At 37.8% G+C, this 17,602-nt stretch overlaps 2 protein-coding genes across 5 annotated transcripts in view; one reads left to right on the top strand and one right to left on the bottom strand.

Annotated features, from left to right (window-relative positions):
- Window positions 1-12,261, bottom strand: part of LOC106869431 (40-kDa huntingtin-associated protein) — a 28,698-nt gene extending 16,437 nt beyond the window's left edge. For 2 of the 4 annotated variants that reach the window (XM_014915181.3, XM_089347798.1), the window contains exons 1-7: window positions 12,002-12,261; window positions 9,446-9,526; window positions 7,661-7,707; window positions 5,612-5,684; window positions 4,613-4,772; window positions 3,686-3,754; window positions 1,833-1,895 (exon numbers count right to left, since the gene is read on the bottom strand). In XM_014915181.3, coding sequence (XP_014770667.1) covers window positions 1,833-1,895; window positions 3,686-3,754; window positions 4,613-4,772; window positions 5,612-5,684; window positions 7,661-7,707; window positions 9,446-9,504 — 471 coding nt within the window. In that variant the 5' untranslated portion in view covers window positions 9,505-9,526; window positions 12,002-12,261. Of the gene's footprint in view, window positions 1-1,832; window positions 1,896-3,685; window positions 3,755-4,612; window positions 4,773-5,611; window positions 5,685-7,660; window positions 7,708-9,445; window positions 9,527-11,192; window positions 11,242-12,001 lie in introns of those variants that run through there. The other 2 variants (XM_089347796.1, XM_089347797.1) reach the window with 1 other exon arrangement.
- Window positions 12,262-12,295: 34 nt separating this feature from the next.
- Window positions 12,296-17,389, top strand: LOC106869452 (nucleolar protein 12). Its single transcript, XM_014915205.3, has 5 exons — window positions 12,296-12,452; window positions 14,596-14,701; window positions 15,760-15,927; window positions 16,159-16,268; window positions 17,244-17,389. Exons 1-5 carry the CDS (start codon window positions 12,376-12,378, stop codon window positions 17,365-17,367), a joined length of 585 nt encoding a protein of 194 aa, XP_014770691.1. The 5' UTR covers window positions 12,296-12,375; the 3' UTR covers window positions 17,368-17,389.
- The last annotated feature ends 213 nt before the right edge of the window (window positions 17,390-17,602 follow it).

Genomic DNA, 17,602 nt, shown 5'->3' with positions numbered 1-17,602 from the left:
TATATGTGCTCAAAATATAAAGGTTTTTTAAAACTTTCAGCATTGTTTGAAGCTTTCTTTATTTCTCATTTCATGCATTTTTCTACGATATAACTGTTGTCACCTAAACAAGGCAAAGTTAATAAACAAAGAAAAAAGAAAACAGAAAATTATAAAAAGAAATTTTTTAAAAAATATATAAAAATACAAAAGATATTTTTAAATGGTGCAGCAAAAATATTTTTGAGAATTGTTTTAAAAAATAAATAGAAATAAGCAACAGACAACCACTGAGTGTGTTTATAGGGTTTGTCTGTTATGACTTCCCAAATATCTTGAAGAACTTTTAGTCAATTTTTGTTTTTAAAGCTTGCTACTTATTCTATCAGTCTCTTTAAATGAACTGCTAAATCATGGGGATTGAAACACACCAATAAATGTTGTCAAGTGGTGGTGGGGTAAATGCAGACACACAACACACACACACATATATGAAGAGCTTCTTTCAGTTGTTGTGTTGCCAAATATCAAATCCACTCATAAGGCTTAGGTTGCCCTGAAGTTACAGTAGAAGAAACTTGCCCAAGGTACCATGTAGTTGGGAAGCAAAAATCTTACTACACAACCACATCTGCATCTAATATATATATATATATATATATATATATATATATGTATACATACATGAAATATTGCTATTGTGGTTGTAGTTGATGCATAACCCCTTGTCAGTTTTCGACAGAGCATTCCTACAGTATACAAGTAGTCAGTTGAATAATTAAGCCATGATGGCACGAAAAAAGCACCATTCAAGCATGGTCGATGCCAGTACCACCTGATTGGCCCTCATGCCAGTAGAACGTAAAAAGCACCCACTACACTCTTGGAGTGGTTGGCATTAGGAAGGGCATCCAGCTGTAGAAACTCTTCTAGATCAGACTGGAACCTGGTGCAGCCTTCTGGCTTGCCAGCCCTCAGTCAAACCGTCCAACCCATGCCAGCATGGAAAGCGGACGTTAAACGACGATGCCGATGATGATGATGATGATGACAGAGAGAAAGAGAGAGAGAGACAGAGAGTGCATGCGCGTGTAATCATCATCTTACTTCTACTTTCCATGCCGGCAGAGTTAGACAGTCATCATAATCCAAGTCATTTCTTTTTAGGATCTAATGCTCCTATAAACTGAAGCTTGTAATGTCATTTTGTCCAACTTCTATAGCTGGATACGCATTTTGTTGCCAATTACTTTACAGAACATTCTGGGTGCATTTTCTGGAGGTGTCAACACAAAGTACTCAGTAACCTAAGGCATAGAGAGTGAGGAGGAGAGAGAAGAAAATGTGAGTAAAGCAACAGAATTGCTTAACAATTGTAGTCATTGTAGCTGTCCCTAGTTTGGTGTATTGTCTGCATGGGTAACATAGAGGAAAGGTAAGTTTGTTACGTTGGGAGTCAAAAGAGCCTAGACATTTCCTGGAAGTGTAAATGTTTCATACGGATGATGAGGGAACAAACAGTAAATAAAGAGTAAAAATTTGATAGAAAAAAAAACAAAATCCCACCTGATCTTCTTACGAATAAGGACTATGCCTAATGAGTCTTCAGTTGTACTACAACATGTCTATCATAAAGATGAGGTGGATGTATCAAGAAATAATGAAAGCTCCTTACCAAATGTCTATTCAAGTAGGGGTGACCATGGGGGTCATTCACCAAATAGGTGAGAGAGAGAGAGAGAGAGAGAGAGAGAGAGAGAGGGAGAGAGAGAGAGAGGGAGAGAGAGAGAGATGTGAAGAGAGAGAGATGTTTAAGATTATTTTCCTCATACTAGATGAGAACAATAACTCACCTGTGACTGAAGTTCTGCAGCTCTCTGGTAGTGACCCATAGATTCACTGGCTTTATTCAATGACTATAATTAAAAGTTAAGAAAAGGATCATTAAAAACTGTTTGAAGTACAGGCAGATGGAATAAAATTTGATTGGTACTTTATTTTATCAAACCAAGAGGAGATGAAAGGCAAAGTTGACCACAGCAGGATTTGAACTCAGAACGTAATAGATGAAAAAATGCAAAACATTTTGTCTAAAAAAGGTTAAGATAGGATTTGCACCCTGAGCTAGTAAAACCCTCACCAGCAATGACTACCCAAAACAAACCCATGGGGTGGATGGTTGTCACCTCATTGGGTAAAGGTGCTATCCACCAGGAGTAGAGAATCCTCAACAAATGGTAGTGACACGCTATTACAACACATACCTCCATACTACTGCTACTAAACTCCCTCCCCTGGTATCTATCCTCTGCGGAGTACTGTTAGACAGTTGTTGAACCTTTGCTCGGTTCATCCATTCTTTTGACAGGGTTTGTTTTTGTCCTGCTGACAATCCTCTTTACCACGTAGTTCCTTGTTGCAACACACATCTAAAGGTATTTAGTGCATAGTTCCCACAGTGTCTCATCACCTACAGCTGTCCTTTACCAACTGGCACACAACAACAACAGAGAAAATTCTCAATCACCTATATTCCATCTCTTCAATTCTAATCATCAATAATCAATCTCTCTAAATATGTCTCAAATATATCTCAAGACTATTTCAGTAATTGTCTTTACAACTGAATATCTTTCCGACTTCTAATAATGTAAACAAAAGTGGAATCTATTTTATCAACCAAGCAGACTGAAATCATGTGATATGCCTTTGCCCAAGTCCTACATAATAATAATAATAATAATAATAATAATAATAATAATAATAAATGCCCAGATGCAGTACCAGGCAGTGGCTCTCATGGCTTCACATCTTAATTGATTGGAAGTGTCATCATGTACATTGTTTTGTCTTGGTATAAAAAGATGGGCTTCAGCAAATATTCTGCTTAATACTACAGATTTGCTTGTCAGTTGTTTGACCTTATCCAGTTGAGCATGTCCCTTGGTGGCTGACGATATGTGCATCTCTGATCATGAGCAGAAGTAGTGGGGGAGCATCATAACCATGTGTTGAGAGGAATTCTTTGGGGTTTGAATAATTCACTTTTGGAAACATGGGTGTTTTGCTCAACATCCTTAAACAAACCTTATTCAGGGACCTTTTGAGTGGGATGGGCTACTCGACCTGAAGAAAATTCTAACTAAGCCCCACCTGCGAGGTCATGCGCTGTTTATCTTGATATGAGATCACCATGTTGCGCACATATGGTTGTGATGCATGTGCCTAGTGTACCCTTATCAGATGGGTAGTCATGATGGGTATAATGGGCTTCGTATATTTGTACCCCAGTGTCACTTTGATGGCATGCACTGCTCTCTCACTCAATAATAATAATAATATAGTACTGATAAAAAAGTACTGTTGATGGTGCCGTGTAAAATGCACCCGTGCTGGTACTACGTATAAAACACTGTTGCTGATGCCATATAAAAAGCACCCAGTCTAGCCTGTAAAATGGTTGGTGTTTGGAAGGGCATCCAGCTGCAGAAACCAAGCCAAAACAGCCTGGTGTGGTCCCTGGCTCTGCCAACTCCTGTCAAAACATCCAAGCCATGCCAACATGGAGAACAGACCTTAAATGATAACTGATTCTCTATAGAATGGTTGGAATTGGACTATATAACCGATTGATTTTTAGTCAGTTCCATTGAAAGTTTTGTGTAAAGAAGCCAATACAAACAAACAAATAAATATATGTCCTTACCATTAAAACATCACCGAGTTCCATACAAAGGGCAGCACCTAGTGCAGGTTGTTTGTTCTCAATATGAACCTGTAAAAGGAAAGGAAAAAAGTATATAATGTCCACCATACACAGTCATAAAGTTTAAAATATTTTCTAGTATTGCCTTATCAACCAAAATATGGATTTTGTTTTATCATACACACAGACTGATACCACATGAAAAACACATGAGCTTGTGCCATGAAAAGCACATGTGCTAGTGCCATGTAAAAAAGCACCCGTGCTGGTACCACATATAAAACACTGGTGCTGATGCCATGTAAAAAGCACCCAGTCTAACCTGTAAAGTGGTTGGCATAAGGAAGGGCATCCAGCCATAGAAACAATGCCAAAAACAGACGATTGGGGGCTGGTGCAACCCTCTGGCTTGCCAGTTCCTGTCAAACTGTCCGACCCAGGCCAGCATGGAAAACAGACGTTAAATGATGATGATGATGGTGCCCATTTTCCATCCTCACATGGGATGAACAGAATTTGTTGAGGGCTGTCAGATTTTCTACTGCCAGATGCCCTTCCAGTTGGCAACCCTCACCTTATTCCAAGCAAAGATAATATTTCCCCATGGCCAGTCATATCTTCACAAAATACTATAAATGACTGACACAACTTGATGATGATGATGATGATAATGATGATGATGATACATATGACAGGCCTCTTTCAGCTTCCATTTATAATACTCATTCACAAGAATTTGGTCAGCCCAGGTAATAGTAAAAGACACTTGCTCAAGGTGCCACACAGTGAGACCGAACTCAAAACCTTGCAGTGGGCGAGCAAAATTCTTACTACAGTCACACCCAAAAAACAAAACAAAGATAAACAAAAAATATTATTGAAAAGAAAAAAGAAAAAAGAAGAGAAGCAAAATCCGTTGTTCCTTACTCTGATAGCATGGCTGTAACAGTTGATGGCAGCAGACAGATGCTCCTCAAAACTTGGGCATTTTAAATCTCTGTTTGCCATTTCTGCTTCGAGGAATGATCTCGCAGCCTCTGTCAAAGCCTGAGCTTCTCCTGCAGCATTTGCCAAAGTGTGTTCACACCTGGAAATAAAAAATTGTGTAAATAGACAGCAAGTCAACTGCAATCCAATATAATCATATGCCTGCTTGGAGACTCACGAATACACACTAACCAAGATGCCTCTACACAATTACTCAGTTAGCTGAAAACAACCACAGTCACTTTCTACACTGAACTATGACAGATACCACAGTTTATGCTATTCAACTGCGAGCCAACATGTTGGAATTGCTTCAAAAATTGTGAGGTAAAAAGTAGAACTTTATTTACATTTGACGGATATTTGTCCTCATCTTGTTTGTTGTTAACACAACGTTTCTGCTGATATACCCTCCAGTCTTCATCAGGTGTCTTGAGGAAATTTCGAACCTGGGTTCTCATTCCTAAGGTATTTTTCGATGTTATTATTATTATTATTATTATTACTATTATTATCCTTACTATTATTATTATTCAGGTCACTGTCTGGAATCAAACTCGGAATCTTGGGGTTAGTAGCTTACGCTCTTAACCACTATGCCATATGCCCGTGGGCATAGTGGTTAAAAGCGTGGGCTACTAACCCAAAATTTTCGAGTTAGCAGATGCAAGGGAGATAACCCAATTTATCTTAACCCCCCCACCTTCCTCCTGTAGGTAAATTTTGATGTAAGAGAGGTAATTATATACACAATTCCACCTCACAATACAACAACCGTTTCATGTGAAATTGCCAGGAGAGAAAATTCGGGAATTATTAATACGGTCAAGTTTCTATTATGGAAACATCTCTTTCACTGAAAAGAAATATTTTAAAAAATGGACATCGGGAATTGAAACACAGACCATTCCCAGAATGCATACACATGCAATAACTTACCTGGCTTGCGCTAAACAGCAAAAACCAGAATATTGAGGACATTCTTGCCGACGCAGATTCTTTGCCAAAGCAGCTGTTGAAGAGAAAAGAAAACAGTTTGTTCAAATTTTTACAGATCTAAACACAAAGACAAAATAAAACTTACAGAGGGTTAAATACATTAGACCAGATATACATTCCATAGATGTAATTGTCTGGAAAGTGATTTGCTCTGAGACTATGTGTTGAAACAAAAACAATTTCAGCATGAAAGACTCATACTGGTCATTCAAAAACACACAAAGACTGTTAACTTCATTTGGAATGAAATTTTTCATCACCTTAATTGAAATCTGGTCACTGACAGCAAGTAATAAATGTTGAAGTGAAGTTAACAAGTTTTATGCGTTTTTGAATGGTTAATATGTACCTTCTGCACATATTTGTTGTTACACTAGAGGCTTGACTTGAGTTAATTGACATAGGCAGTGCTGGTGCCATGACTGGTGATGGCTCCTTGTGTAAAGCACAGGTGTTGGTGCCATGTAAAAAGCACCCAGTACACTCTGTAAGGTGGTTGACATTAGGAAGAGCGTCAAGCTGTAGAAACCATGCCAAAACAGACAACCGGAGTCTGATGCAGCTCTCTGGCTTGCCAGCTCCTGTCCAACCATCCAACCCTTGGAAAACAGACATTAAATGATGATGATACGTTGAGGCATATGTGATATTATTGCGATCACACAGATTTCTACTGTGTTAACTTACACAAGATGGTAGAATGATAAAGTAGCAAACTTTGAGCTAACACTTATATTTCACTGTGTCTACAGACAATCACAATCTAAGTTAAGTGGGGAGAATTCTTCTCAATGAAGATGAAGCCTGGACTTTGGAGAAGAAATTTCATGATTGCTTTGATGGTATGTGCACCAGGTTTCCCATAAGAGCCCAAGACATCTCATGATGCAAACACAAAACCAACAGGATTTATGGATACATTCTACCCTTTTCTACCATCATTGCTCAAATTAGGGGAAAGCTTTTCTGGATACTGCTATTATGCTGGACAGTAGGCTATATCAGACGTTATATTCTGTAAACTTCCACACCCTAATAGAGGGCACTGGTGCTACTGGCAGACAAACTCAACATGATTTTTGAGGCTTTAATGAAGCCAATTGGAGATAGATATTCCTGGTGAGGCATTGTGAAACACATCTTAGTTGCAGCTACTGGAAAAAGAAAAAGTACTTACTGTTACATTACACACATATATCACATCATACTGACACAGAATTATGAGACATTGCAGTTATAATACACGTTTCTATTACTTATACACCAATACATATTGCTAATACATGTTAGTCACACAGAATAGTAGGTGAGAACTGATGATGTAGCAAGCATCAAGTTTATATCATTATTTATTTGTGTCCATAGATAACATTGCTTCACTGTTTACATCCGCTGGTTGATCAAGTTGTAAATAAGTACCACAGAATAGGCTGATGTTGTTTAACCCTAGCTCACTTCTGATCAAGGAGAGCTGTGTCCAAAGGGGTTTCAACCATGATTAAAAGTGATTCAAGAGAATCTGAACAACTCAGGAGGATCGAATATCAAAGAGTACTTTTCTATGAAACCACTGGCATATTGATTTTTTTTCCCTCTCAGTATACCAGCAGAAGATACATAAACACAAACAGTGTGTGTGTGTATACTTCAGTAGTGTCTGTCTTCCAAACGCCATTCACAAGGTATTTGTCAACCTGTAAAGATACATAATTGAGGGTGAAAGGGAACACCACAAAGTCTTATTATTTTATACCTTACCAATTCAGCAATACCCCCACTTCTCCAATATACATCTAAGCATAAAAATCCGATAGGCTTCTGCACAGTTTTTGTTTGCTGAATTTCCCTCCTGCGGTTTTATTTCCAACTTGAAATTATGCCATACAATGGGATTGAACCCCAAATCACATGATTGCAAAGCGAACTTCTGAACCACACAGTCATTCAAAGGACAATGCAAGAAAAATGTATATAAGTAAAGCAACTCACCGAACTGTTCGCTTCCTTCAGCTACATTTGGCTTTTTCAGAAAACGTCTAAAAAGAACAAGGATCTCAATAAAAATTTTATATATGTATATATAAGTGTGCATATGTGCTTTGTGTGTGTGTGTGTGTGTGATTATAGATGCACACATACATAAAATATAAGTAAAATAAACATCAAGAGATGCTTTGCCTGATACAAAAACTGCTGAAACAACTTAGAAGATTTTAAGATATTGCAAACTTCCACAACATCGGAAACCTTTCTGCATTTTCACCAGTATCTCTTGTCAATGTTCATCTGTTTCCAAGCAAAGTAATATTTCCTCACAGTCAGACATGCTTTCACAGGCTATCATAAATGAATGATATTGTTTGTATGATTGTGACAAGTAATGTCAAGGGAAGAAGACACATACATACATACACACTCATTTACACACAAACTTTCATATATCATCATCATCATCATCATCGTTTAACGTCCGCTTTCCATGCTAGCATGGGTTGGACGATTTGACTGAGGACTGGTGAAACCGGATGGCAACACCAGGCTCCAATCTAATTTGGCAGAGTTTCTACAGCTGGATGCCCTTCCTAACGCCAACCACTCAGAGAGTGTAGTGGGTGCTTTTACGTGTCACCTGCACGAAAACGGCCACGCTCGAAATGGTGTCTTTTATGTGCCACCCTCACAAGCCAGTCCAGGGGCACTGGCAACGATCTCGCTCGAAAATCCTACGGGAGCCAGTCAGGCGGTACTGGCAACAGCCACGCTCAAAATGGTGCATCTCATGTGCCACCCGCACAAGAGCCAGTCCAGGGGCACTGGCAACGATCTTACTTGGCTTGCCGGGTCTTCTCACGCACAGCACATTTCCAAAGGTCTCAGTCAGTAGTCATCGCCTCGGTGAGGCCCAATGTACGAAGGTCTTGCCTCACCACCTCAGCCCAGGTCTTCCTGGGCCTACCTCTTCCACGGGTTCCCTCAACTGTTAGGGTGTGGCACTTTTTCACGCAGCTATCCTCATCCATTCTCACCACATGTCCATACCAGCGCAATCGTCTCTCTTGCACACCACAACTGATGCTTCTAATGTTCAGCTTTTCATATATATATATATATATATATATATATATATATATATATATATATAAATATATATTGTCGGTGGCATGTAAAAAGCACCAACTGATCGTGCTCGTTGCCAGCCTCCTCTGGCAAGTAAAAAGCACCCACTACATTCTTGGAGTGGTTGGCATTAGGAAGGGCATCCAACTGCAGAAACACTGCCAGATCAGACTGGAGCTTGGTGCAGCCTCCTGGCTTCCCAGACCCCGGTCGAACCGTCCAACCCATGCTAGCATGGAAAACGGACGTTAAATGATGATGATGATAACCTTCTTTTAGTTTCTCTTAGCCAAATCCACTCATAAGGCTTTGATCAGTCCAGGTATATGGTAGAAAACATTTGTTTAAGGTTTCAAGCTGTAGGATTGAACCCAAAACCATGTGGTTGAGAAGCAAACTTCTTAACCACACTGACATCTACAGTCTGCCTACATCTATCTCTCTCTCTCTCTCTCTCTATCTATCAGCCTGCTTGTATACACACACACACACACACATACATACACACACACATACATACATACACACACACACACATACATACATACACTGTTCATTCATTTTTTGCCAAGCATGGGACTGAGCCCCAAACCACTTCCTTGAGGAGTGAACTTTTTAAATCACAGAAAAGAAAACACAAATTGATATTACACTTACTTTTTCAGCTTATTTGTAACAGATCTATACTTGCTTAAGATGTCTGCATCTTTTTCCATTTTCAAAATGCTTGTCTCTTATCTTAATTACAAGTGAGAGAGAAAAAAAAAGCAAGAAAAAAAAATTGTCAAATTGCAAATCTGAGAATAAGGTAACTTAAGATACATCCATTCTCACATATAAAGTTTTATAGAAGAAAAAGTAAGAATGAAAGTAAAAAGTAAGAACAATCATTCTTGGAAAATGGTTAATAATAATTATTATCATTATCAGCAGTGTTTATGAACAAATGCCTTTCCAGTTGCCAATCCTTTAAGTCACCTCTTATGAGATGTGGGCCATGGCCTAACTATTCTAAAACGAGGATAGGTACACAGCAAGACAGGCTTACCACAGTTCATATTAAATCATGTTTATCCAATTTAGGCCTCAAACTCAGCGTTAACTAAGACTCATTGGATGAATTCTGTGAGAAACAAGAAAGAAGGTAATCCTACCTCTTCATTCCACATTAGAAATGAGATATAAGACATAATAAGGAAGCCAAATTTCTACTGACATTACTTCCTCTTGTCCGAGAACAGAACAAACTGGGGTCCTTAGGTTCTTTTTGCACCTCAGGAAAGATAGATTTTTTACAACTGAAGTTCTCTTTTCTGTTTTTTATCATAAGCCTGTTAGAGTAGACCTAAACAATAAAAACACAACACATTCTAGTCCTGAAAAAAGTTAAGGCTTACAATCTCTGATAAAACTCGGGTTGATCAAACATTTATAATCTACATCCCAAATGTAGTAACAGAAATACTTCAGCCGTGATTAGCAACTGACTTATGTCTAGCTTAGTGGTTAAGGTATTGCGCTCACAGTCGAAAGAAACATGAGTTCGTTTCCTAGACTAGGTGGCACGTTGTGTTCTTCAGCGAGGCACACAGTTCCAGGTTGCGCCAGCCTATTCAGTTGAGTTCTGATGCAGGCCTTTCTCTTTCCAGCTGTCATATTCGATGGCTACTGAGGATATTTCAGAGAATCACGAGTCTTTTCATTGTTCCTCGTTTGTCATAACAAGTTTTATATCGAAGTAAGATAAAAAAAACGATTCTTTTAAAAGGCTGTAGATTGCAGGGGTTTCAAAATCAATTGGTTCGAAAAGATAACTGATTTTATACATAAAAACAAGGCTGGAAACTTTGAAAAGAAAAGTCGACAAGACTTAAGTACCCGACTGATACTTTATTGCATAGACATCGGAAAGCCGAAGGGAGAAGTTTATCTAGGTGGGATTAAAACCTAGAACGTAAATAGATTAATAGATAACAACGAATGTTTGGAAATCTTTATTTGTTCCGCCGATAAAACGACAGACAGAACCTGCAAGAGCGACGCAATTAAGTTGATATCATGACATTAGGTTAAGCCTATATGCTACATTATATAAATAAATAAATGTCATTTAAGTGAACAGATTATAACATTTAACTAATGAAGAAGAAAGAAATTGAGCATCGATGAAATATAAAAAGATGGTCTGGGAGTAATTTAGTTCCTACTCGAACTGAATAATAAATATTAAACTAAAAGGGTGTGTTAGAGAGAATGTGATGGGGTTTAGCGGAGAAGGGTTAAACTAATATTTATAAAGTAAGAGGAGTTAGTGTATTGTGCTAAGAGAACATATTTAGGGTTTATGAAATGATATCAGATAGGTTTTGTTCGACGTAAATAAAAGTAAATAAATATATTTTACCAGACACGATCAACTGTTGTCATGTCGCCGGAAATTGAGGAATGCAGTCAGTTTCACTCCCCACATATTGGTGTACTTCAACAACAACAATTACAAATATTGTAATCTTGAGCAACCTCTAGGTGGTCGCTCGGTCTGTTAGAAATAGCACTGAAATACATTCAAACCACAATTTACCATCTTCGAAGTAGAAAAGAATACGCTAGGTTTACACTATTCAAAAATAGATGCGATGGTCACAGTTGGAATGCCTTTGATCAGGACCGAATTAAAACTAAACAAGAATAGCTGTTTCAATTTATACAACAACGAAAAAACACTTATACTCAAGTTCACGAAAGAGTCGCTAAGTGGTTATTCGATCCGCTAGAAACAGGAGCCAAATGTCACTCAAATCATCCATTATTGTTTTAGAAAAAGAACATACACAATTCCATACAAGGTTTGCCAGTACGTATAAGATGGTCACGAATAGAATGTCTTAATGATAAACGGGACTGACCAAAGGTTAAATAACAGCAACAACAATAACCTTTCTTTTAAATGAATTGATTAAAGATAATAGCAAATAAAGTTATCATTTCTTTTCGTTTAACAATTCAAGGTGCCAATGTTTAAAATATTGTGATAATAATAATTGTCATGTCATCCTAACCAAATTTATGGCTTTGTGATAAAAATAAGGCAATCGTTCGGCTTTAACAATAATACATTTAATACCAAAACAATATTTTCTTAAGTATCATCATCAGATTAGAAAAATCAGTATTTTTTGAATTTAAGCAAATATTCTGAGTGGGTTAAATTACCTTTTAACAAAATACAGTTGGGTTATCTTCTTCGCACTTCATTCTTATTTTGTAAACATCCGAGCAAATGTTTGTCATTACAAACAGAGAAAACGAAACGTAATATTTTCAGTTTCACTTTTAGAACAGAAAACTGATTAAATTTAATTATAATCAAAACAGTTATTAAAAATATTTTCAAAAATATTCCATAATTTTGAATGTGTTGCTTGACTTGACGTCAAACATGAACAGACTTGTCACAAGTATTTTTCAATAACAATTTTTATATTTATCTATTAAACGAATTACAGGAAACAAAATACACCAGACACACCCACTCAGTGAACACCGCTAACTAATAACCGGTGTTTTGTCAGGGGAAGATTTTAACGATGGCTCCACGAAATAAAGCCTCAAATACAAATCGTAAAACCAAAGTTTTCATTGCATTTGACGAAAATAACAGAAAGTATTTATAACAGCCTTTATAATTTACATTTAGCTATTATTAACTGTTGTAATGTTCCATATAACTCTTGTATATTTCTTCCACGTGGTTTGATAGTAAATGACTCGTTTCCTAATCTAAGTTATTCTGTTTCCTCGGATTACTTACGTCGCGAATACTTTTTGGTACATTTTCAGATTAACACCCATACGATTTTCACTACGGTGTTAAGATTAGGGTTTTAGGGTTAGGGGCCCAGATGGACTATATGTAATCTGAACCTTTGCCCCCTTATTATTATTATTTTTTTTTACGGAATCCCACGTTTTAGGCTATGGAGATTCCAATTCTGAAATTTCGATCCTATCCCCCCCCCCGGTTTTTATATAGATCAACAGGGTAAACCTAACCCTAACTCAAACCCTAACCCTAACCCTAACACTAGTTTTGTGAGATTTGGCTGTTGTTTCTAGCATGTAAATAGCCTGCTTAGTGGGGGGGGGGGAAATTTTTCAAACAATTTTTTTTCAGAATCGGAATGTCCATAGCCTAAAACGTGGGATTCCGTAAAAAAAAAAATTAATAAATAAGGGGGGGGGTTCAGATTACATATAGTCCGTCTCTGCCGGGTCAGGGTTACGGTTAGAGTTTTAGGGTTAGGGTTAGAGAATTGGGTCCCTAACACTAACCCTGACCCTAAAACCGTAACCCCCTAGTGACAATCGTACGGATGTTAATCTGAAAATTTACCTACTTTTTAAAGGAATTCCAACGGCACATATTCTCATTTTTCACTGTTTTTGAGTCAACCTCTTTACATGATGTCTGTGAATGTAGTGTTACGAACTACTAGAATTGTTTGTAATTTAGGCAAAAGGCCAGCAATTTTGAGGGGACGGCATTATCCCTTATCATTGATACCAGTATTTGACTGGTACTTTATTTTCATCGACCTCAGAAAGATTAAAGGCAATTCAGAACATAAAGACCCTGAACAAATATCGCATGGCATTTTTCTGTCATTCTAACAATTCCAAGCCAAATCTTCCTCGAATCATACCTTACGTATCTTAAAAAGGTAGGATGTATTGGGTAATTTCTTTCTCCATACACTGTCTGAATAAAAGACTGGATGGTCATGGCTGTAGCTCCCTTGATCATGGATCTACTTGAGAAGAGGTGAATTGGGACTAAGCAACACCTGTTTACAGTTAATTTCATCAAAACTTCATCAACGATGAATCGTCTACAACCTATAGCAATGAGTAATTTTATACACAGTCGCTCTACTTACAAGCATTCAAATTGCTATCAAATCGCACCTTAAAATAATGAAGGCCACTTTGGCTATTGTGGGCCAAAAATCACTATCTGAATGAAAGACGGGATGGTCACGACAGGAACACATTTGATCACAAATCATTGCTGATCTGGGGTTACACAACAATCATGTTTTGGCATCGGGGTCTCTTTCGTCCTTCATTTTCATGTCTTCGATGGATTGGAACTATTCTTGTGTCTTAATTGTTAAGAATAACAACTGACTAATAATAATATAGGGATGATAATTTTTAGCTTTAACAATGGTCCCATTATGAAAAGGAGGGTTTCTCCTGTTATAATTCCATTCACGTCTACAAAGCTGTATACCAGAGGTTCTCAAACTTTTGGGGTCACCGTCCCCCTCATGGGCACATAATACCCTCAATGCCCCACCCCTATTTTTATGTATAAATAAACATTTTATTATATATGTATGACAGGCTTCTTCCACTTTCCGTCTACCAAATCCACTCACAAGGCTTTGGTTGGCCCGAAGCTATAGTAGAAGACACTTGCCCAAGGTGCCATACAGTGGGATTGAAACCAGTACCATGTGGTTGGTAAGCAAGCTACTTACCACACAGCCACTCCATGTAAGATGAGCTTCTTTCAGTTTCCGTCTACCAAATCCACTCAAAAGGCTTTGGTCAGCCTGAGGTTATAGTGGAAGACACTTGCCCAAGGTGCCACACAGTGGGACTGAACCCAGAACCATGCGGTTGGGAAACAAACTTCTTACCACACAGCCGTGCTAGATATATATGTATTTTTTTCCTTGATTAATTTCATTAATTTATTTCTTTTGTAGCCTATCTAGTTTTTTCGCTTTTTTTCTCTACAGGAATTTCCTGACAGGTTTCAGGAAACGAAAGAAGGAACGACAAAATAAAGCGAAAAAAATGTTGGAAGAAAAACTGAAAAAAGAAAGAAGAGAAATAAGGAAAGAGGTGAGTTTCTTTGGTGTGGGTTGTTGTATGTTCTTTTGCTTTTACTGGCTTCAGTCATTTGACTGTGGCTATGCTGGAGCACCGCCTTTAGTTGAACGAATCGCCCCCCACCCCGGACTTATTCGCTGTAAGCCTAGTACTTATTCTATCGGTCTCTTTTGCAGAACCGCTAAGTTACGGTGACGTAAACCCACCAACATCGGTTGTCAAGTGATGGTGGGGGAACAAACGCAGACACACACAAATACACACACACACATACACACACACACACACACACACACACACATATATATATTCTAGCATGGAAAGCGGACGTTAAATGATGATGATGATATATATATATATATATACATAAACATCAGGTTTCTTTCAGTTTCCGCCTACCGAATCCACTCACAAGGCTTTGGTTGGCTTGAGGCTATAGTAGAAGACACTTGTCCACGGTGCTATGCAGTGGGACTGAACCTGGAACCATGTGGTTGGGAAACAAGCTTCTTATCACACAACCATGCCTGCACCTGTCAGTTTTTTTTTTCTTTCTTGGTAGGGATGGGGGATTGTAGGGAATCTGAAATAGAAAGATTAAATAAAAGGTGGAAGAAAATAATAGTATGGTGAATATGAAGGCATGGGTGTGGCTGTAGGGAAAGAAGTTTGTTGCTTCCCAACCACATGGTTCTGAGTTCAGTCCCACTGCATGGCACCTTCTACTATGGCCTCGAGCCAACCAAAGTCTTGGGAGTGGATTTGGTAGATGGGATCTGAAAAAAAAACTTGTGTGTATATGTGTGTGTGTGTTCTACATCCCCGTAACTTTGCAGTTCTGCAAAAGAGAGCAATAGAATAGTACCAGGCTTAAAAAAGTAAATAAAAAGTATTGGGATCAATTCATTTGACTAAAAACTTTTCAAAGTGGTGCCCCAGCATGGTCGTAGCCTAATGAATGCAACATGTAAACATAGAAACAGACACTAAATTATGATGATGATGGTTTCTATTGAAGATAAAAAACTCCTAAACATCTTGTATTTTCTTTTCTTTCTCTCTTCTTTTAGAAACGAGAACTGTTCAAGACAATGGCACGAGAATCTGCAATTCCTGAAGAAATCAAACATCTTCTTGATCCCAAAGTTTATGATTTGGACAACCACACTGTAACAGTAACAGACATCTCAGAAGTTGACCTTTCTGGTCAAGATGGATTACGACTGGGAGTAAACAAGGTCAGTCAGTGCTAAACACGGTCATTGGTTGTTGTTGTTGTTGTTGGTTAAATGATGAAAAAGTTGTACAAATCTCTTGTGTATGAAGTTAATAATTTCTGTATTCACTAATTTCCTTTTATTATTCGTCTGATGATTGGTTAATTTGTAAAGCTGTATATCATACAACATGCATATTGTTGGAATAAGTTTGATGGAGTTTTGTTTTGGTATTTCTTCATTTTTCTGTAGGCTCTTAGAGACGAAAAGGAACCAGCAGAAACCCTAACAGACCCATCAGAGGAGAATACTGATGAAAAAGTGAAAAATAAGAAGATTTTTGAAGAGAAACTTCGCAATCGGTTAGTACACACATGCGTGCACGCACATACACATTCATTCATTTATTTTACCTGTATATGTGTTAGATAAATATGAGGGATTTGTTTTATAACTAGATACCTTTAGTGTTACTGAATCTGACTTGTTTTATGAGTAAATAGATTTTTATTCTCTTTGTCTTTGAAAGTGCAGAGTTACAGGATGATTTGTAAGCAGGGAATGTCAACAAAAGTCACTGTTTTTTGTTCCATGTTTTTCATGCAAGGATGTAGAATATAAACATTTACACATATGCATCCATGTGCACAAACACACACACACACGTGTGCATACATGACAGCGTGTCTGGGCTTCTTGACATCTTGTGTGATCTTTGTAAACAAATGGCTCATTGATTTGGTGCTATTTGTTTCCAGTTCTCTTCATAAACATGTGCAGGCTATTTGTTGTTTGATACACTGGGAGATTATTACTTTGCTTGGAAACAGGTGACAATTGAAGACAAGAGGGATGTCTGACCTTATAAAACTGCTCTGCCAATGTGCTTTCATCTGACCCATGAAGGCTTGGAAAAATAGATGTTAAAACAATGATGGTTGTTGGGCTTCTGTATAGCTTCAGTCTACTAACTCTACTCACAAAGCATTTGTCTGTTTGAGGCTACAGTAGAAGACATTTGCCTAAGGCGGAAACTGAGACTGCATCGTAACAAAGTATCTCTCTTTATATAAGTGTGTCTGGGTATGCATGTATGTATAGATGTATGTGTGAATATATGAAAGTGGCTTTTTTTTTTCTGTTCTTCTTAATTTATTTATTAACCCCTATACAATGCAAAATATGAACTTGTGAAACAAAATGCAAACGTACTAATGAGTCCACTGGATGTTCAATGAGATAAATTGAGCAGAGCAGTGTATGAATAACAATTCAACAAGTTAAACCAATGTATGTCATCACATCTCTTATTTTGTTTTAATCTTTTGATATTTCAGGATCAAAAAAGCCAATGATTTACAGCAAAGACTGAAAGCAAAACAGAAGAAAAAACATGTCCCTCGAAGTGATTTGGACCCAAAGTCTAGAAAAGATAAAATGTTTCAGAGAAAGAAGAAATAAAAGGGTTATTTTTTTTAGCTTATGTACTTTTTGTTGGTGTTGTTGTCATTTTGCTGAAGAGTGGTGCAAGGGAAAGTACTGTAGCTAAGCTGAAAAAGGACTACAAGTGGGTCACTGAGTTTTTTGATTAGGTTGGCAATTCATCATCATCATCATCATCATCATCGTTTAACGTCCGCTTTCCATGCTAGCATGGGTTGGACGACTTGACTGAGGAATGGTGAAACCGGATGGC

This window comes from Octopus bimaculoides, chromosome 2 (genome assembly GCF_046866305.1).
Source record: "Octopus bimaculoides isolate indiv1 chromosome 2, ASM4686630v1, whole genome shotgun sequence".
Classification (NCBI taxonomy): domain Eukaryota; kingdom Metazoa; phylum Mollusca; class Cephalopoda; order Octopoda; family Octopodidae; genus Octopus; species Octopus bimaculoides.
Note: the sequence above shows the minus strand (reverse complement) of the source record. Positions and strands in the feature narration are given on the sequence as shown.